The sequence below is a fragment of the Aethalodelphis obliquidens genome, unplaced genomic scaffold, assembly GCF_003676395.1.
Source record: "Aethalodelphis obliquidens isolate GAN/ISIS:26980383/991018 unplaced genomic scaffold, ASM367639v1 scaffold56, whole genome shotgun sequence".
Classification (NCBI taxonomy): domain Eukaryota; kingdom Metazoa; phylum Chordata; class Mammalia; order Artiodactyla; family Delphinidae; genus Aethalodelphis; species Aethalodelphis obliquidens.
The window spans coordinates 2,584,261-2,605,672 of record NW_020838000.1 but is presented as its reverse complement, the minus strand read 5'-3'; the positions used below and the strand labels follow the sequence as shown (position 1 = coordinate 2,605,672).

At 43.5% G+C, this 21,412-nt stretch overlaps 1 protein-coding gene across 11 annotated transcripts in view; it reads right to left on the bottom strand.

Annotated features, from left to right (window-relative positions):
- Window positions 1-21,412, bottom strand: part of THRB (thyroid hormone receptor beta) — a 392,336-nt gene that overhangs the window by 60,108 nt on the left and 310,816 nt on the right. For 8 of the 11 annotated variants that reach the window (XM_027086498.1, XM_027086499.1, XM_027086497.1 and 5 more), the window contains one exon: window positions 13,478-13,738. The exons of the other annotated variants lie outside the window; for them this stretch is intronic. In XM_027086498.1, the coding sequence (XP_026942299.1) occupies window positions 13,478-13,738 (261 nt within the window). The remainder of the gene's footprint in view (window positions 1-13,477; window positions 13,739-21,412) is intronic. 11 annotated transcript variants of the gene reach the window in all.

The window sequence follows — 21,412 nt, the reverse complement described above, 5'->3', positions numbered from 1 at the left end:
ATTTCTATTTGGAAATCCCATGCAGGAAGCAGGGTGTCTCATCAAACTTCTTATTCTCAGCACACAGTACAGTACTAGGCACAGAGAACACACTAAAAACATTTCTGATGTAAATCAAGATAAAATCAGAGTCACTGGAGGATCAAACAGGCATGTTTAAAGCCACAATATGATACGGCAGAGCACAGGAAGTACTTTAATTAAATTTCATGACAGCATGAGAAAGAAATGATTCATTGTGAGTGGAGAATCCCAGAGGAAGTGACATTTGAACTGGGCCTTGAAGGATGAGGGGTATAAAGGAGGATTTGTAAACGTTTCCAAAAATAGGACCTACTTCATGCTGGCACCCTGAGACCCAGCTCTAGAACTGGTCTAGACAGAACTGGTCTAGACAGAACTGGTCTAGAACTGGTCTAGAGAGAACTAGAAATTCTCCATTCTATTTCAAATGTCAAAATAGTCTAGAAAGATACACTACAGGTATCAAGATTAACCTAAAATATACCCCAATCTTAGTGGTTTTGTAATTTACTATGGTTTGAATCGTGGAAAGGAAAGAAAGTCCAGTTAAACGTGAGAAGAGACCGAAGAGGCAGCTGTCTATTTGCTCTCCTCAGAAAAGCCTTCAGACGGCAGAGAATCTGCTTTCTGTCCCAGTACGAAGAGAGGTGACCCCCAGGTAAGCATCGTCCTGTCATTCCAACCTTGAGAAGGTCACTGGTTAGAAAGAAACAAATAACTTTTATTCTGGAGACGTTCACCCTTAGAACACTGAAGGACTCAGGCACAGGGAACAGACTGGTGGTTGCCAAGGGGGAGGGGATTGGGGGAGGGTTGGATTGGGAGGTTGGGATTAGCAGATGCAAACTATTATATACAGGATGGATACACACCAAGGTCCTATCGTATAGCGCAGGGAACGATATTCAATATCCTGTAATAAACCATAATGGAAAAGAAAAAGGGAAAAATAAACACAAGAGGACTCACACAAAGATGGAGGTGGTTTGGAAGACTGGAAACTATTTCTGAATCACATACTTCAAGTTAAATTTTTATAGGAACAAACATCGGGTGATACAGCAATTTTTACTTTTTGTATTTTTGCCCAACACGCACAATCTGATTCTAATCATGAGGAAACACCAGTCAAACGGAGGGACATTCTAGAAAATAATCAGCCTGCATTCTTCACAAATGTCAAGTGCTATGAAAGACAAAGAAAGGTTTGGAACAGATCAAAGCAGACCTAGGCAGACAGAAACTAAGTGAAAGGCGCACTCCTGGCCTGGTCCTGGCCCGGAAAACAAGCTGGTTTAAGGAACAGCGGTGGCAAAGCCCTGTCGGGAACAAAGTCAGGATCTAGAGACACGCCCCCTCTCAGTCCTGCTCTCAGCCTTGACCTCTCCTCTGTGGGAGAGAGGGGTGAGGAGTGACAGTTTGTGAAATTTAAATAAAGTCCGTAGGTTAGATGATAGTACGCATCCATGTTAAATTACCCGATTTTGATCATTGTACCCCGGTTTTCTAAGAGAATTTCTTTGCTTTCAGGAGACACACTGAAGTATTTAAAGGGGCATGATGTCTGCAACTTAAGTCTTAAATGGTTCTGAAAAATGATAATATGTATATAGGCAGACAAACACATAGTATTCACACACAGAGAATGATAAAACAGATGTGGCAACATGTTAACAGTTGGTGAATCGGGGTGAAGGGTATATGGGAGTTCTCTGTACCACTTCCACTTTTTGGTAAAGCTGAGATTAAAATCAAATAAAAAGGAATTTATAGGTTTGCCTTAGTAGATCTTCCAGGAAAACACACAACTCACTCAAACTTGAAGACATGATGGTCTCCTGCCACCAATTTTCTTTTTCCAATTCAACGCTTAAAAACAGAAACCAGGCCTTGGAGCAACTAAGCCCGTGCGCCACAACTACTGAGTCTGCACTCTAGAGCCCGCGAGCCACAACTACTGAGCCCGTGTGCCACAACTACTGAAGCCCGCGTGCCTAGAGCCACAACAAGAGGAGCCACCACAATGAGAGGCCCGCGCACCGCAACGAAGAGTAGCCCCCGCTCGCCGTAACTAGAGAGAGCCTGCGCACAGCAACAAACACCCAATGCAACCAAAAATGAATAATAGATTAATGAATTAAAAAAAAAAAGAAAAACAAGACTTCCCTGGTGGTGCAGTGATTAAGAATCCGCCTGCCAATGCAGGAGATATGGGTTCCATCCCTGGTCCAGGAAGATCCCACATGCCGCGGACCAACTAAGCCCGTGAGCCACAACTACTGAGCCCGCGTGCCTAGATCCTGGGCTCTGCAACAAGAGAAGCCCCCGCTTGTGGCAACTAAAGCCCACGTGCAGCAACGAAGACCCAACGCAGCCCAAAATAAATAAAATAAAAAAATAAAATAAAAAAACAAAACCCAGAAACCAACCCCAAAACTAAGCAGATCTGGTGGTGATCATTTTGAGACGTATAGAAATACTGAATCACTAAGCTGTACACCAGGAACTGACATAGTGTTGTAGGTCAATTATACTTCAAAAACAAACCAAAAAACTCATAGAAAAACAGATCAGATTTTCTGTTACCAGATGCTGGGGGGCGGGGGAAGGGGGAGGGGGAATTGGATGAAGGTGGTCAAAAGGTATAAACTTCCGGTTATAAGATAAATAAGCACTAGGGACGTCAGGTACAACATGGTAAATATAATTAACACTGTTGTACGTTATGGAGAGCAAATCCTAAGAGTTCTCATCACAAAGAAAAATATTTTTTCTATTTCTTTAATTTTCTCTCTGTAAGGGATGATGGATGTTCATTAAACTTACTGTGGTCATCCTTTCACAATGTATGTAAGTCAAAATGTTATGCCTTAAACTTATACAGTGCTGTATGTCAATTATATCTCGATGAAACTGGAAGAACAAAAATTGAAAAGTAAGCCAATTTGCAATAAAACAAGAAGCCAAGCTCAATAGCCTTTGATTCATCTGAGAAAAGTGTGTCAGATTGATTAGTGTTATTTTCTTACTTTTTAGTGGTGAGCACCACTATTCTTAATATTCTTCATTCTTAAAGGCTTATATTCTTTTTTTTTTTTTTTTTTGTGGTATGCGGGCCTCTCACTGTTGTGGCCTCTTCTGTTGCGGAGCACAGGCTCCGGACACGCAGGCTCAGCGGCCATGGCTCATGCGCCCAGCCGCTCCGCAGCATGTGGGATCTTCCCGGACCAGGGCACGAGCCCGTGTCCCCTGCATCGGCAGGCGGACTCTCAACCACTGCGCCACCAGGGCAGCCCTAAAGGCTTATATTCTTAATATTGCAAAATACTTTAAAACATCGTAAGAATAAGCATTTCTTTCCTTTATTTGTGGAAGAAATGAGACTCAAACATAGAATGATCACTTCAAAAGAAAGTTAAGAATGAGCATATCATGTGTAACCAGAAAGGGATAACAAGAAAGGAGTATCCCTAGGTCCGGCCATAAATATGAAATGAGATGAATCCATTTCAGATAACTGTTTCCTTGGAAACGCAGTCAATTGAAAGTCCTGCAAAAATTAACATGTATTTTTTTCCTCCCTTAAAGGGCAGGAGCTTCTTCTACTTACATAGTTTTGACCTTTCGTTTTATATCTTAGGCTTATTATAAGACGTTTTTTCCAGAGCTGGGCAAACAGAGCCAAATAAGTATCTTTTCATTAGTTCTGAGGCTTGGCTTACGATCATATGGCCTCTGTAGCTGCATATTGTGGGGCAACTGTGAGGAGGGTAGTTGGGGTAAAACCTGCCACTCACTGAATATTGCCATCTGGACTAATAAACCATCAGCCCACATGCAATGTTGTCACTCACGCTGACTGAGTTCACAGTAGAGCTAATTGAGTTAAGTAGTCATATTGGCAATAGAGTTCTGTATTTTATTTATTTTTTTGATGTGGATCACTTTTAAAGTCTTTATTGAATTGGTTACACTATTGCTTCTGTTTTATATTTTGGTTTTTTGGTCTCGAGGCATGTGGGATCTTAGCTCACCCACCAGGGATCGAACCCCCATCCCCTGCATTGGGAGGCAAAGTCTTAACCACTGGACCACCAGGGAAGTCCCCAGTTCTATATTTTAAGAGGCAGTAAAGTTGAACGATGTCAAGTCTCTTGTATAAGCCAATACTGACAAATGCCCTGAGGATAGTGGTTCAACAGAGGCAATGGTTCTGTCTCAGCCGATGCCATGGAGGATGGCTCTGGACCACGGAGGATTCCCGACTCTCTTTCCCAAAGCCCTGCTGGTTCTGGATTTCTGGTATCTTTGCAGTGTGCGTAGAGGAACAATTCAAGTCAAAGAGGCTGGACTGGTCCAGAACCAAGACTAATCTCTAAAGACAGCTCATCCTGAGCATCACACAGGTGATAAGTGCAGGTGAAATGGTCCCCAGGAGACCTGCCTTGTCTGCGATGGTGCTACCAGAGGTTGCTCTTGGCATGGATTTTCTGCTTCTCCGGGGTTTTCAAAACCCAAAGCCTCTGCCCTGCAGAGGTAAGGATAGAGGGTAGAACTGGTCACCAACACCTTCGGGAAGAGAAGTTTATGATGGAACATGGGTACGTTTTCAGAAACTGAAGGGGGAAGAAGCCTAGACTTACTAAAGAACTGAGAATAACCTGAAGCCTCCTCTGTTCCTGGGGAAAGCTGGCCCAGGGTTCAGTAAGAACACTGAAAGAGGCAGCAGAAGACGACTGATTCTGCAATTTATCCTGGAGCTGGTGCTATGTTTTCATGATGATCATAGCTTAGGTTTTGGGGGCCAGTACTGATTTAATGTATTTTGCTCTATTTTTCCCACAGGGGGAAATATGGTTATTATATTGGAGAAATACTTTATTTTATTTTTGCCATTATTTTGTATTTATTTCTATTTACTTTTTTTTTTTTTTTTCTGTGCTGCTTGGCTTGTGGGATCTTAGTTCCCCAACCAGGGATTGAATCCAGGCCACGGCAATGAAAGCCCAGAATCCTAACCACTAGGCAAACAGGGAACTCCCTACTTTTTTTCATTTTAATTTTTTAAATTTTAAAATATTTGATTGGATTATAGTTGATTTACAATGTTGTGTGAGTTTCAGGTGTACAGCAAAGTGATTCAGTTATACATATACATATATTCATTCTTTTTCAGATTCTTTTCCCATTTACAGAATATTGAGTAGAGTTCCCTGTGCTATACAGTAGGGCCTTGTTGGTTATCTATTTTATATATAGTAGTGTGTGTGTTAATACCAAACTCCCAATTTAACCCTCCCCACCACGTTTCCCCTTTGGTAACAAGTTTGTTTTTGAAATCTGTGAGTCTGTTTCTGTTTTGTAAATATGTTCGTTTATATCATTAAAAAAATAGATTCCACATATGATTGATATCATATATTTGTCTGTCTGACTTACTTCACTTAGTATGATCATCTCTAGGTCCATCCATGGTGCTGCACATGGCATTATTTCATTCTTTTTTATGACTGAGTAATATTCCATTGGATATACGGACCACATCTTCTTTATCTATTCCTCTGTGGATGGACATTTAGGATGGAATGTAGGTTGATGTCCGTGGTTTCTCTGTGGCCAACTAACCTCTGATTACAGTATTTGTTGGAGAGAATTAGGGATTTGTCCATAGTTCAATAACTGGAAAGTGTCAGAGCCAAGAGGCAAACCATGATCTTCTGTTCTAAACAGTCCCTATGCGCCTACGACGTGCTGAGCGACGTCCCTAAGACTCAGTGCAGTAGGCCAGCTGTGTAACAGGAGAATTCTCAGAATGGTTTTCTTTTTCAGCTTTACTGAGGTATAATTGACAAATAAAATTGCAAGATATTTAAAACATACATTGTGATGATTTGCTGTATTTATCAAATGATATGTATATTTGTGTGTATGTGTGAGCATCAGTCTTGGAATATCTTGATAGCCAGTGATCAGTATGCCATTCACACCTTTGTCTAAATGTGACTGGAACCTCTTTGTATTTTCATCCTGTGTTCCAGGCCAGCTCCTGGCCAGCAGTGAGGCGGTGACGTTTGTTTGCAGGGCGCCATGTCTGTGGTAAATACCACTCCTACTGCACAGTGCACAACCTGACAACCTGTACAGTGCTGCGTGGGAGACCTGCTCTTTATTTTCTCTCTCTCACCCGTTTCCCTGTGATCCTCAGCCCTCTCATGGCCTCCTCCCTTTCCCACTCCTTCTATTGCCTTTACTGGATCCTGTTGAGGAGGAAAGGAATCGGACTCAATTCTCCACTTGGAGATACTAGTGACTTGATAAGATATCCAGCCAGGAGGTTTGCATTTTGAAAGACCACAGAGAAAGGGCCATGATGGAATTACAGGCACTCAGGGCAACCCGTGCAGGAAGGGAAGGACTTTGAATTCCAGTGGTCACCTCTGCTAATTTTGTATGGCTGACTCTCCCAATGGTTATCTTTCCAACTTCAGTGCAAGGTCAGTAAGTTAACCTCCCACGTTGTCCCAGATTTCGTCTGAAAACTACCTGTTGGGATTATCACAGGATTCGGCTGTTGTGTCTCTTCCCCCTGCTTCCATTATATTCCTGGCTTTAAAAACTTCAATCCTGTTAGCATCAACTTAGTGGTTATTCTCACGTGGGCGTTCTATATCCCTAATATCCTATCTGCTTCTCATAATGTTTCTAAGCTTCATGATGAGAAGATAACTCTTACTTATTGAGCACTCACGGTGTTCTGTGAAATCACCTAAGCTTCTTTCTTTCCACAATTCGAGGAGAGAGGCGAGACCCCATTTTACAGATGAGGAAACAGCCTCAGGCAGGCTAAGTGACTTGCCCAAGGTTAAACGGCTGGTACGTGGCTGTGCGAGAATTTGACCTTAGACTGTAAAACTAGGTATGTGCTGAGCCCCACTGCTCCATCCTGTCTGGTCTAACTGCCCCACATGTTTGCCTCGTGTAGACCAGCATCTTCTCCAAGGTTTTAGATTTCTTCCTTAGGGTTCCTAGAATTCTCTCGCCCTTTTGTGCTATAAAAGTATGAATGGTAAAGAGCTCTGATGTCTGAGCCAGGCTGCCTGGTGCAAATTTCATTTCAGCTCCTTCATACTTTTCTTGGTTTCTTGTTTAATTTTTTCAACTTTTTAAAGAGTCTGAAAAATACCTTGGTTGTTGCTATCGATTCTTTTGTCGGTTGTTGATGCCTCTCCTCTAGCTGTGTATGTGATGGTTTGTTCTGCTTTTCCTCATTTACGTTTATCTAGTTCGTCAATGCATTTCAAGGTCCAAAAGGGTAACAAAACCTGGAGAAAGAGGGCTCCAGGCTTTCCTGTAACAGACGCTACAAAACTGGCCTCGAAAAGCCCATGCTCTCCCACCGCTCCACGCTGCATCTCAATGAAAACTGCAGCTGGGTGGAACAGAGCTTTGAATTTCAGAGGTTTGTCTTCCTTTGACATGGCTGTTCCCAGTTTCCCTCCCCTCCAGTCGAGCTGATGACTTTTCTTTCTTTCCTTTTCTTTGTTTTTCACATTATAATGTGTTTTGATTATCTCAAAGGGTGAGTGATATAGGTCCCCTTGCAAAAGGTCTAGGCAATCAATAAGAAATCCTTATACAATCATGTGAGTCTTATTCTGCATTATATAACTTATTAGACTTCAGAAAACACCAAGAGGTCCCAGGAGTTGTTTTGTCATCCTCACAACGTTGGTGAGTGGATTCTCCACAGATGAAGTGGCCTGGGCTTTCTTTTCTAGCCTTTCTCTTTCTGTCTGCCCTGGGCTACTGATGGGTGCGCTTCCCTGCCTTTGAAGTATCACATCTCAGAGCTCTCTGGCACGTGCCAGAAGCTGGTGGAGAGCACCTACTCCCATGTTGGTGACTGAGGCTCCCCGATGCCCTCGAGGTGTGTGAATCACACTGGTGCTCTCAGCTGGAACCACGCTTCCTGATGGATGGGGAGAAGGGACAGAGAGGAGGGTGGAAGTGGATGGAGCAGATGGTCTACTGGTGGGAGGGCTAAAGCTTTTTAATCCCCGACCTTCTAAAACACTCATTTACCTGAAGATGTCCTTGTATTTTACTTAAGGACAAAGAGAGCCATCACGTGTTTGAAAATGTGACTAACTTGAAGGATTATAGTGCACACCATAACTTGACTTCACGTCTCTCATTTTTAGAACACTCTGTTATTTTGGTAAGTGAGGATTATACATCATTTAAAAGGGTCATCATTGATTTGGTTCACTTTTTTCCTCCTTCTGAAGAGCTTGTGTTCATAGTCTGCCCCTTTGCGGACATAAGAAATTGCTTTAAAAAGTGCTTTAACGTGTCTACATCTTGGGGACTGGCTTAACAAATTATATCTATAAGCAAGGATAATCTACAGCCAATAAAAGTCAGGATTCAGGAGGATATTTAACGACAAGGGAACATGTTCATGATATACTGTTAAGCCTTAACAGCTGGTTAAAAATGGTATGCCTAGTATGATTCCAAGTTTGTAAGACATAGGTATGCACAGAAAAACAGACTGAACTATAATAAAGATTTTAATATCCTTGGAGGATGGAATTACAAACGATCGCTAAAAGTCATTTTTGTTGAACTTCTGGGAAAATTTTACTTTTCGTACATGGGGGGCCTTTACAGTGAGAGAAAGTAACTTCCTAGTAAAATTATTTTGACTATGTTTTCTTGCCTTTCTGGGTATCTGAGATTCAATTCTCTTGATACTAAACACAGAACGGACCTACAGAGAAAATTCAGTGAGCTCACCCGATTGCTATCTTTTTTTCCGATGCAACCCTGGAAATGGGTCATTCCCTGCCTTGTTTCTTCCACCAGGTTCCAGTGTTTCAAAGTCCCTGATTGACATCAAGGGCAAACATCCAGGCTGGAGGTCTGACTGTCTGGGTTCAGCAGGGCTGACAAGATCCAGCTACAGGGGTGCGTGCATCTGTCCAGGACCCATCCTTGTGGGGCTGGTGGGACCTGTGGTTCCCAGAGAGAAGCTCGGGAGGGTGTGAGAGGGCTGAGGGGAGAAGCCTTGTAAGACCTTGGAGGAAGAGCTGGGCTCCAGCCAAACAGAGTGGGACTCTCAGAAGGGTTCAAGTCCCAGAGGGATGTTACTGGGCAGAGTGATTGAGCAGAACACCCGGGTGGCAATTAAAAGAAGCCAGGCCTAAAGGGAGGACCCATCAAGAATGGAGAGACTCAGGTGGCTCCCCAAGGTGCGCTCAAGGAAAGGAATTAAAATGCACATTCCCCGAGTGTCCACTAGGTGGCAGACACTTTCCTTTACTGGTACTAAGAGCTTGTCCATATTCTCAGGCACTTCCTGATGCTCAAGTCTTAAGAAATGCTCAGAGGGCTGGTTAAAATACAGATTCCTGGGCCCCTTTCCAGAGCTTCCAGCTCAGTAGTCTGGGGCCCGAGATTCTGCATTTCTAAGAGGTCCAGGTGCTGCTAGTGCCACTGGTTGGAGAGCTGGGAGCATCATCTCAGACTCTGGGAAGGGAGGAGGTGGGCGGGGAGCAGGGTGTGGTCCTCACCGTTGAGCAATTAGCTCACAGTGTGACAAAAACTCTAAGGCAGCAGTGTGGCTGGGGGAGGGGAACAGGGTCACTTGCTTCTGGCTGGAAATAGCCTCTGGCACTAGAGCAGATTTGAATTGTGGGATATGCAGCAGAATGTCAGGGCTCCAGGGCTCTCATTTCATTTAAATGTGTTACCAATTAATTTCCTTACAATGGTTGTAGCACATAGGAGCACACGTACACGCAGATTAAAATAAAAGCAGTATTCAGATCAAAATGAAAAAGAAGGCATTCAGTACCTACCAAAAATAAGCCTAGAGAAAAACATTAAGAATACTACAAAGGGAGAAAACATTAAGAATACTACAAAGGGAGAATACTACAAAGGGACTTCCTTGGGGGCGTGGCGGTTAAGAATCTGGCTGCCAATGCAAGGGACACGGGTTCGAGCCCTGGTCCGGGAAGATCCCACATGCCGCGGAGCAACTAAGTCCGTTCGCCACAGCTACTGAGCCTGCGCTCTAGAGCCCACGAGCTGCAACTACTGAGCCCGCGAGCCACAACTACTGAGCCCACGTGCCACAACTACTGAAGCCCACATACCTAGAGCCCCTGCTCCACAACAAGGCCCCGCTCGCCACAGCTAGAGAAAGCCTGCACGCAGCAATGAAGACCCAACACAGGCAAAAATAAATTTAAAAAAAGAAAAGAAAAGTAAAAGAATACTGCAAAGCATAAATCAGTAAATCTCGAATAATTTACAAAATATCCCGTCCACGATGGCCCAACCCTTGGTTCTGCTGCACCAGATTTTTATACAGAGCCCTGCGTGACCGACCAAGTGAGTCTGACAATATCCAACCAGACTCTACCCTGTTCAGTGAGATGGATCCACTGATCATGCCTTTGAACGCCAGTGGCGATGCTATTTGGCTATGACTGTTTCTAAAGCTTCTTCTCGGTTTCTGTACTTGCATCAGTAGAACCGGGTAGGAAGTAATAGTTTGCAGACGGGTACCCAACCACAAACCATTGTGCTGTACAGTGGAAGCTAACACAACATTGTAAAGCAACTAGACTCCAATAAAAATTAATTAAAAAACACACACACACACACTCAGAGGCACATTGGTCTAGACTGGCTAGATCACTGATTTGGCAGATGGGCTTTTGCAGAACTTCAAACAGCCCATGTGTTCTTATGGCTCCTTCACTGCAGATTCTTTCTGTATCTTTAAGGGTCATTTGGTTCTCATCAATTCCATTTGGAGTCCTTGAAATGGGGGTACTTGGATGGATTTTTGGCCCTGCTGCTATTTCTTCAAGGATATGAAGGACAATCTCCTGCACATAGTAGGCACTTAATAAACACAGACGGGACGCAGGCAGGGAATGGTAGCCCAGGAAAGAGATACCAAGCACGCTTGCAGGCTAGACAGAGAGAGCCAGGAACTCAATGCCCAACCTGGATGGATGTCAAAATAGAGCTCTTCTCACAGATCCTGTGAGGAGGTGGCTGGCCAGCCGAGGAGATGGAGAGGACCCAACTCAGAAAAGAAAAGCAACCACTCCAGTTGTTTCCCTGGTCTCACCACCACCTCATCAAATACCGGTGTCCATTGGGAACGAGTGAAATTCCGTTTACGGTTTTGCCCATGACAGTAGGCTTCCTCAGCATCTTCACGCTGAACCAAGGCGTTGCTTCACGTCCATGCCAGTGTGAACCCTGGCTGTTGCTCTGGAAACTACGGGAGCGTTTACCTTAGTTGCGTTCCTTTTAAAACTAGAGTCTGGAGGAAGGCCTTTCATTTACTAATTTAAGTATATTTTCCTAGTCAACAGTTCTCCACCTTGCAGCAAAAGAGAGCTGAATGGATGCGAAACGGATGGTCAAATCTAAACCCCCTGCGACGTCACGCTGCACCCCACACCCACCTGTCCTGGTCTCCTTCTTCATCCCTCACCGGGCACTCAGCGCAGCCCAAGGCATTTATGTGATTTAATGATGCAGAGCTGATCATAACGGTCACAGCAAGAATGAAGCTGCTGCTTAGAGAGCACTATGGGAGATATTGTGCTAAAGCGCTTAAATCCATTATCTTCAATTCTATCAACAATCACATAGGTTTGCTCAAGGACAGAAGGTGGAAAGGCTGAGATTCTAGCCCAAATATGGCAGACTCAAAAACCTGTGATCTTAATCACTGTATTTACAACACTTAGGGTCTTGGATCCAAATAGAAACTCTTTCCTTTTGCTTTTAAGGGTTACCAACAAACTGGAAACTGGACGGCGTCGCAAACTCTACACATCCGAGGCCAAGATTTCTCACAAATGATGGAGATGGACCCATGAATGAATGAATGAATGAATATGGGTACCAATTAGGAATAAGTCACATTCAGTTTGTGAGGTCCTTAGGTCACGAGGACACTGCCGTTTCCTGTAAACCAAGGCATTTCACTGTGAACCTGATGTGGTGTTGACGCCAGCTTCTAAAATCTGAAGATACAACCTGGTTACAAGTTCTAAGACTAACTCTCAATTGCATTTCAAACAAGTGTGCACATACACACAGAGACACCTGTTCTCTATCCTGACTTTTTTGGAAAAACCTATTTTGCTCTTTTTCTAAATATCCCTTTGAATTTCTCAAATCTCCTAAATAATAAAAGATGAGAGACAGTTCAAACACAAATCTTCCCCAAGAGAACATGTGTGGTTTTGACTGTACTGAAATCAGAGCTCATACCACTATTTTATCATTTGTTTAGATAATCCTATTTTCATCTGACACAATCCACACACCCAACTTCACAGGTCCACTGGTGGTTCCAAGGAGCTTCTGAAGTGTTTTCAGAAAAGTTAAAGGACCAGCAGTTTTTTGAGAGGGATGAATATGATCATGTTTTATGTTCAAGTTAGAACACTTTGCAAAAGTCCTTCATGGCTCATATATAAGAGTCTTTACAAACTTTCATTAATATATCTTGGTATGTGATTGGCAGATTTTCAGATACACCATTTAAAACTTTATCATGCTAACACAACATTGTAAATCAACTACACTTCCATAAAAAAATAACTTGATCATGAGTCAAAGTCCTTAAAGAAAATGGAAAAAGACCTTATTTTTAAAAATGCTGAATTGAAAAAGAGTGGGAGGTCACATGAACTTGGACATTTAAAGACACAAACTGATTTAAGAAGCAAAGATTTTGGGAAGCCCTAAGACCATAAAGCGATCAACACAAAGACATCTGTCAGGGTGGAGGCGACCGAGGTAAAGACCAGTTAAATCTAATGCAATCAGAAACTTAGGCCAGTTTAACATCTTTTTATGAGGTGACAACCCCCTAACACCATAATCTCGCCTTTCAGGATGATGACACAGGACTTAATGAGTAAAAGAAAACAACTTCAAACCTCTCTCTTGAACATGAATTGTCTATTTAGGTTAAAGGTAGACTTTGAGATCCCATTAGCTCCTGGCACAATTGGGAAAAGTCATGTACACACACACACACACACACACACACACACACACACACACACACACGCTTCAAAGCAAGTAGTTATGTAACGATATCAATGTCTGTTTCTACTTAGCTTCGAAAACAGAAGTGAAGCCAAAACTAACAACCCTCCTGCTAATTAGAGAAAGAAAAATGTCTTCTCCCCAAGTGCCCCAACATGAAACTGAAATTAACTGCTTTCCTTTGGAACCCACTTATTTTATGCTTCCCAGAAGATATGGGGATAAAGAAACTCTGGAAGAGAGCAGCTGGGGAAAACACATGGACACCATACGTGGACTCAGTGGAAACAGAGCACACACTTAAGAGAAAATTCTTTTCCTTGCGGCAACTGGGGTCTAATAAAAATCTGGTTACCTTTACATTTCTTCTCTTCCGTTTGGAAGGTCTGGGCGTTAGGGACGCTCTGATCGTTCACATCGTCGTGGTCCAGATGGAATATGGAGCTGGTCCAGGTGGCCTGGATGAGATGCCGGGGCGACTGTTCATTCTTCAATGCGCTGCGCCTCTCTGGGGGGCTCTTCCTGTGCAGGCAGGCTTCAGACATTCCCACAAGCTTCCACTCCTGCTTGCCGTGGGGACAAGGCTTCGGCTTGTCCCAGGCTGGAAGGCCATTTTCTGGAGGGTTGAAAAACACGAGATGACGAGCTTTGGCATTGTCAGGACGGGGCTGAGATGGAGAGGTTTGGAAGGCAAGTGCTTCCTCGGTTCTTTGGGGCTGACAGCATTCGCACACCCCTCCCCTTGACAGTGGTCATAAGATGCAGAGGGTGTCAGCCTCGGGCATGGAGCCACCGGCGCTGGATTGCCTGTCGGAGTAATCAACACATTCCCCCGATTTTACTGCCTACAAAGATGTCAGCTCCTCCGTGGGAAGGCTGCCCTTTCGCCAGCCCTGCTCCCAACAGCGATGGCCCAGGAGCAAGTGGACACCAATTTATGTCACTGCTTAGATGACCATTTGAGGTCTCGAGGGTCAGGGCTGGCCGTGGACACTTTTCAGAGCCTCAGGACATAAAACGTCCAGGATTCGGCCTTATTTGACTTGGGTGTTATCACAGGCTGACCTGAGGGGCACCCCGTTGCTTAAGAGGGACGTGCCACGTGGCTACGTGAGAGTGACAACTCTGTTCTCCCTGTCACCTTCCACTCCCGACAGCCTGACACAAAGGGCTGGCTCTTCCAAGAGAAACTGTGTCGATGGTTTCAATGTTGTCCCAAACAGGCGAGGAGATCAGATGAACCGAGCAGATCGTGCTTTATTTGTGGGGTAAATTAAGAGCCCTAATGATAGAATGAAAAGCCACATGTCTCTTGCGTTGAGATACAGGCAGTTATGGTTTATGTATACGATGCTGTTTTCTCTATCCAATTTATAGGGACTTGAAGGTCTCCCTCTAGAGAATGGGGAACAATAGAACAATATAATGAAAACGTTCTCACACTAACCTTCGCTGGTGGCCAATTTTACCTCCTTGACTATCTTACTGAATACAGCTATAAAGTAGAGAGTAAAAAGGAGTATGCTAATCTATATAATTTGTAGATGCAGTCACATTAAAAAACATAATCCATCTGGTCACCCATATTTCCAGAAATTCGTAGGCTACTGTCTGTCAAAATGAGAAAAAAATATAGAGTTCTACTTTTAAAGTGATTATAGACAGTGATGGAAAGACTAATCGATAAGTGAATTTCTTTTATGCTGAAAGGGCCAAAGGACCGTGAATATCCATGTCAGAGAGACAAGTCCATCCTGGTCTGTGCATAGTACTGGGAATTTAAAGCTGCTGTTCAGACACTTAAAATGAATTTTAAATTACTTAATGCAAGGGTTAAACAAACACGCTTTCACTTTTCACAAGCCCCCTTTGTAAAGCTACTAGATGCCTTCAGAGATGTTGGTTAGGGGTGGTTTCTCTAAAGGTGTCATCTGTTCTCAGCCCCTTTTGGAAGTTGCATTTACCTTTCCTGGTCTTGGGGTTACTGTGTGGAAACCCCGATACCCATCCACTTTATTTCTAGTACAGGAGAAGACTGTGAACAACTAGAGCAAGATAGCAATAATCGACACATGATTTCTCTGTCACAGTCAATGGAAATACTGCAGCATGAAATACCCTAACTTGGCCAGTAACCAATGATCCCCTTTAAACAAAATCGTACAACACTTTTGGATGTAATATTTGCTCTTATTCAGAGAAGAGCCCTGAAAATTCACTCTACGCAAAGGGCTGTGCGGGAGGGGAGTGAACTAGACCTGGGTTCTTTCTCCTCAGTTTCTAGGGCGTTATTCAATGCATGGTAAATCCAAAAGGTCTGGACTCCAGCGTGCCAGCTCCTGTTGCAATTACAGGCACTTAGTCTCACTTTCCATGAAAAGAAAAAAATAGCTTAGGATCTTGGGAGATTGTATGGCATTTCAGATGAAACGTATCTGTGTGGAATCCTTTCAAGGACCCAGTATCCATGAGGGTTTGAGGTTTTCATGAGCTAGGACTTCCCTGGCAGTCCAGTGGTTAAGACTACGTGCTTCCACTGCAGGGGGCAAGGGTTCGATTCCAGGTGCGGGAACTAAGATTCCACATGCCACGCGGTGTGGCCAAAAAAAAAAAAAAAAAGTTTTTCATGAGCTAAATATAAAGCCACTGAATGCAAGGGTTAACTTTGCAAAAAGAGTTTCATTTCGTTTTTACAGAAGTGAAAAGCCTTCTCACCCATGCATGTTTCTATGATGTCTACTCAATTGTCACGGACTCTAATTCCTTGGGAAATTGCACCGTGTAATGCTCCATTTTATTTTTATTTTTTTAAATTTATTTTTGGTTGTGTTGGGTCTTCATTGCTGCGTGCAGGCTTTCTCTAGTTGTGACGGCGAGCGGGGGCTACTCTTCGTTGCGGTGCGTGGGCTTCTCATTGTGGTGACTTCCCTTGTTGCGGAGCACGGGCTCTAGGTGCATGGGCTTCAGTAGTTGTGGCATGCGGGCTCTAGAGCACAGGCTCAGTAGTTGTGGCTCACGGGCTCTAGAGCGCAGGCTCAGTAGTTGTGGCGCACGGGCTTAGTTGCTCCGCGGCATGTGGGATCTTCCCAGACCAGGGCTTCCTGAATTGGCAGGCGGATTCTTAACCACTGCGCCACCAGGGAAGTCCCTAATGCTCCACTTCAAGTAATGTTAAAGTTATCATAGTTTTTTGTAGCACCTCCAACATTTGATTTTTCTGCAGAAATTCTTAAAATGTGGTATTAATTCCCCTACCTGCACAGAAATTAAGAAATACAGCCAAACTGGGTAGTCACTGCTCCCTAGTGAAGGGAGCTAGTCAACATGCGTGGATGAGAGATGATGGAAGGGACCCCACCCAAGGGGACATTCCTCCCTAAACACAGCCCATTAAAGTTTGCTCAGCACGTCCCCTGGGCCAGCAAGAGCAGGAATTTCTTCTAAGCAAGTGAGGTTATTTTTGCGGGGAGGCAGGGGATAGGATTGCCTTCCATTTTCCTAAGAAAAGAGTCCGAGGTGGTTTGGGAAAAGGGCTCCATTCGTGAGAGGCGTTTACGAGCTCGTAATTGCTGTCTGTAATTACATTCATGATAATGATATTCTGTTGCTTAACTGGCAGGTTTATTGTTGGGGCACTGCCGGCACATCTGGGCCTAAGAAGCCCTGGTTGGGTCACGGGAAAACTTGAGGGATTTACTTAAGGAGGATTCTTGATTATTTTCCCAAGAAGAGAAGGGCATATATGATTCCTATTCCATTCCCAAGGAGGGATGAGACACGATTCCAGGCTCCTTCAATTCTGCCTGCCGAGGATGCTGTGAACTGTGTTATTTATTTATTTATTAATGGATTGGTTGAGATTTCAATGCTCCAATTTTATAAACAAAAATTTAGGTTATTTAATATTAAAGCAGAGACAAAAAGTTTTAACATTGTTTTCATCAAGTAACATAGCTGTCTGAAACGGGAAATTTTAAGACAGTTGAATAGAGCAAAGTGAAAGATTATTAGGATAGCCAGTCTGAGTAAATTCCTTACTATATGCATTTGAATTCCACTGTAAGTTTGGCACTAGACGGAACACTGGCCTACGCCAAAATTTTCTCTTTAGTGTTTAGAAGCCCTGAACGTTTTCCTTCAGATTTAAAAGAAGAAAAAGAGAAAAAAAAAAAAAAAAGGAAGAAAGAAAAAGGGAAAAAACCCTCTATAACAGAACCTCCTTAGCTTGATAATGGATATGCTGCATGCAACTTCATACCCCCTAAAGAATTTCAGAAAAGGGCAAAAAATTTAAAACCTAGGTGGGATGTGAATTTGCAAAAACCTCTTCTCTTTGGTGTGACAAAGCTCATTCCCTCCTGGTAGGTATATGGCTCTCCTTCAATCTCATCAAAATCTATCAGAAAAGGCAGCTGGAGACCAATTTGTGCCTCGCCAGTAAGATTGCTAGGGTTTAATTTCTTATAATATCGAGCTAACAAGGTTTTATTATACCAAATGTTTGTAGAGTTTCAATGTGAAAAAAACTTACATACATTTTGAACTGTGTTGTTTCCATGTTTGCTTGGCAATGATGGTTTTCAGGGATTTCCTGCTATTTCTGTATCCTTTGCTTCCCCCAAACCTCAAACCAATGAGATATTTCTTTTTAGAAGGATTAAAATCTCAAAAGACTACATCCGTGAATCTCAAATTTTGGTAAATATCAGTCATGTGAGGCGCTATTAAAGATGGCAGGAGGGGGCTTCCCTGGTGGCACAGTGGTTGAGAGTCCGCCTGCCGATGCAGGGGACACGGGTTCGTGCCCCGGTCCAGGAAGATCCCACATGCCGCGGAGCGGCTGGGCCCGTGAGCCATGGCCGCTGAGCCTGTGCGTCCAGAGCCTGTGCTCCACAACGGGGGAGGCCACAACAGTGAGAGGCCCGCGTACCGCAAAAAAAAAAAAAAAAAAAAAGATGGCAGGAGACCAGGCTTATTGAAATAGGATGGGGCCTGGGCATTTGTATATTTACCAAGTTCTACAGATGGTTCTGATACCCAGTAGAGTTTGAGATCCACAGGGTTAAGAAAATCTAAGGTAAGAAAACAAATTATTGGCAGATATCAGATAAGGGTGCAGTTCCCTTCTCAGACTGGAAGGTTTTACGCGCCCTGGACTAAATTCGCATGATAATTAAAACATTCATCAATTGTTTTGGGATCTACTGCTTGAAGCATTGAAAGTCAGATGTTAACTGGAGTTATCTTGTAGATTGTAGGTATGGATGTGAGTAAATAAATGTTCAGTCAAAAAGCCTGTTGTTCTGAGGAATATCTGGGACACAAACATGCACAGTAGTAGAAATACATTTTTTTTTAAAAAGGGAGATTCTGGAAATGACCATATCTTATTATTCGCATGAAGAATGAATTCTTTAATGGACCCCAGTTAACAGATGGCTTTTAATATTTCATAGTCTAGACATCGACAATTAATTTGTCAGTTATGATGCAGATTAATAAATAAGTAGAATCAAAGGAAAGAACTAGACAGGGGCATGTGAACTGCTACTAAAATAACTAGACACACATTGACCTGTGTGTCTCGAGGGCGTCTAGATTTGAATGATTGCATCTGTGTTAGATGACCATAATTCTAGTGGCTCGAATGACCCAGCATTGACCCAAAGGCTTCTTTTGCAAAAAGAAACAAACATAAATCCTATGAACAGAACTGCCTACGTCCTATCTCTGGAAATTTCGTTAAAGATAATGGAAAATAAACCTGTCCATCAAAAAAGGAGAATTGTATGAAAATATGCAAGTATTTCAGGACATGAAAGCAAGCTTACACCTTAGAAAAGTGCTAAGGCAAAGGCAATGGAATTATGACAAAGTGCTCAGGAAGGGTCTGCTGAGTTAGGCTGGGGTTTCATGGCCCCAATTACGATTGTGGAGTTTGCATTAAAAGGCCATCAGTATGAGGCACTGAGACCCCCGAACCATATCCTGTGTTCAGCGGATGTATATATGATATGCTTTGCCAACCCAGTGAGTGTGTAGAACTATCATCGTAGAGCATCAGGCCACTAAGTATGAGGTCTCTGATTTCCGCTTAAATTTTTGACTCCAACCCGTACGTTCAGCCTTGTGCGATTCTCAGACACAGCAACTGACTTTTATTTGTGGAGTCACGTAGAACAGGAGACTCGTATTTGGCTGAGCATTTACTATGGGCCAGGTATAGAGCGAGACACTTTGATTCACCTCCACGAACATCCCGGAAGTACACAGTGTTCTACTGCTTGATTGAGCCCCCACTCCCGTGGCTCTGCCCCCTGTTCTCTGTCCTCTGGACATGTGGGCTTCAAACCTGGGAAGCTCATTCCCACCACAGGGTCTTTGCAGAAGCTCTTCCCTATGCCTGGACTGCCCCCTTCCCGAACCTTATACAACCACCCCCTCTTGTACCAAGAAACCCACGAGGATCCAACTGCCTCCCCCTTTTACAAGAAGGTTAGATTTCCCCTGATGCAGAACCTCTCAGGGTTGCATTTCTCCAGGAAGGTAACTGAAAATGAAAAACCTTGGTGGAGGGAGGCAGGGAGGGGGCTGGAAGATCGGCGTCCCAACCCTTCGGTGGAGTGGTTGATGGGTCTAATCTTGGAAGATCACTTCCCGTCCCTAAGTCTCAGATTTTCCATTTGCAAAAGGGCAATATAATATTGCTCCTGGGATTTTTCTAAGGCTCAAATGAAATGATGTATGTATTTAGTAATTAAGTGCTCTTCAGGTGTACACAGTGCTGTAACCACCTAATCTATATTGTGTACATGACCATATGTATCTCTTTCTATCCAAAGGGAAAAAATACTATTAATAAAACAATGTGTTACTTTTCCTAATAAGATATTCTATGTTCAGTGGATATGGGTACCTTACGTTTACTCTCAACACCATGACCATCATCAACACCGCTACCATCACCATCTGGTTCTCAACAGAACGTGTGTGTAGGTGAGGTTGTTTTTGATGACCTCCCACTTCCTTTTGACCCCCTTTTGATCGTCTCTCCCTCCTCCCAAGTCCTTGCTATTCTCATGCAGTCCTCTGGGTGCTCAGTCACCACTGTGGGAGAATCCCCTACTCAAAGATCTCTTAGTGACCTTGGGCAAGTCACTTCTCTTCTCTGTACTTTAGTTTCCTCACCTGCAACATGGGAACATTCTATTGCTGTGATGATTAAATAAGTTGGTACATAAAAAGGTCTCGGAACAGTGCACGGCACATTGTAAACGGTAAATGTCCACTCTTTACTCACACACTCAAATGATCTCTTTCCTTTGCCCCATCCTCCAAACTCAAGTCTTTTCTAAACGTGATTCTCAAAGAACATCTCCAGAAGAAAGAAGTTTGACAAATGACTTCACACCACTAGCTTAAAGGCTTGGAACCTGGGATGAGTCACCCCTCTCAGCAGAAGTTGTGATTTAAAGAGATGCTTGAAGAGTGTAGGACCGTAGCCCAGGAATGACTGCCTAAAGCTGGATGTCTGATGACCGTGCAAGGCAGGTGCGAGAGACGTTTTGGCGAAGTAGGCATTTCCGTTCAGGCTCCTGACTATCTCATACCCGGCTTGCTTGGCTTGGTGGGTCAAGCAACCTAATAGTGAGGACACAGGTTTGATCCCTATTCACCTTTCGAGACCTGGCTCATTGTTTAAGCTGTTCTTGAACCAATCCATCCACCCTCAAACTTCCATAGTTCCAAAAAGTATCTCCCTTCCTCTGCATGCTACTTTGTACCTCGTGATATAACCATTTATATACATGTATAATTTTCTCTTTTTCTTTTGTGGGTACACTTACATCGCCTAGCACAATGTCAATGAATAACAATTAATATTTCTTGTTCCCTAACAATCTGATAATTGCAAAGAGAAAATTGCTACCTAAGCACAGACTCTGCCTATTTTCTTATCCAGAAGCCACTGGTTAGTCACAAGGTGGATTCGTTACTATTAAAACCAATTCAGTGCGATTTTCTATCACCAACGGTATTACTGCAGGTGAAAATGAAAGCTCTTCTGCTCTTTTAGAGGCAGGACAGGATAGTGGATAAGACTATGGGCTCAGCTAGTCAAGGTTCAGATTCTGGCTCTGCCACTTATTAGCTGTGTGACTTTGAGAAAACTGGACCTGTCTCTGGAATATCTGTCCTGTTTGTCCTGCCTCCTCTGCAAGGGCAAGACCTTATCACGGCCTCCTTGTGTGTCAGTGGCATCCCCACCTTCTTCCTCCTTTACTGGACC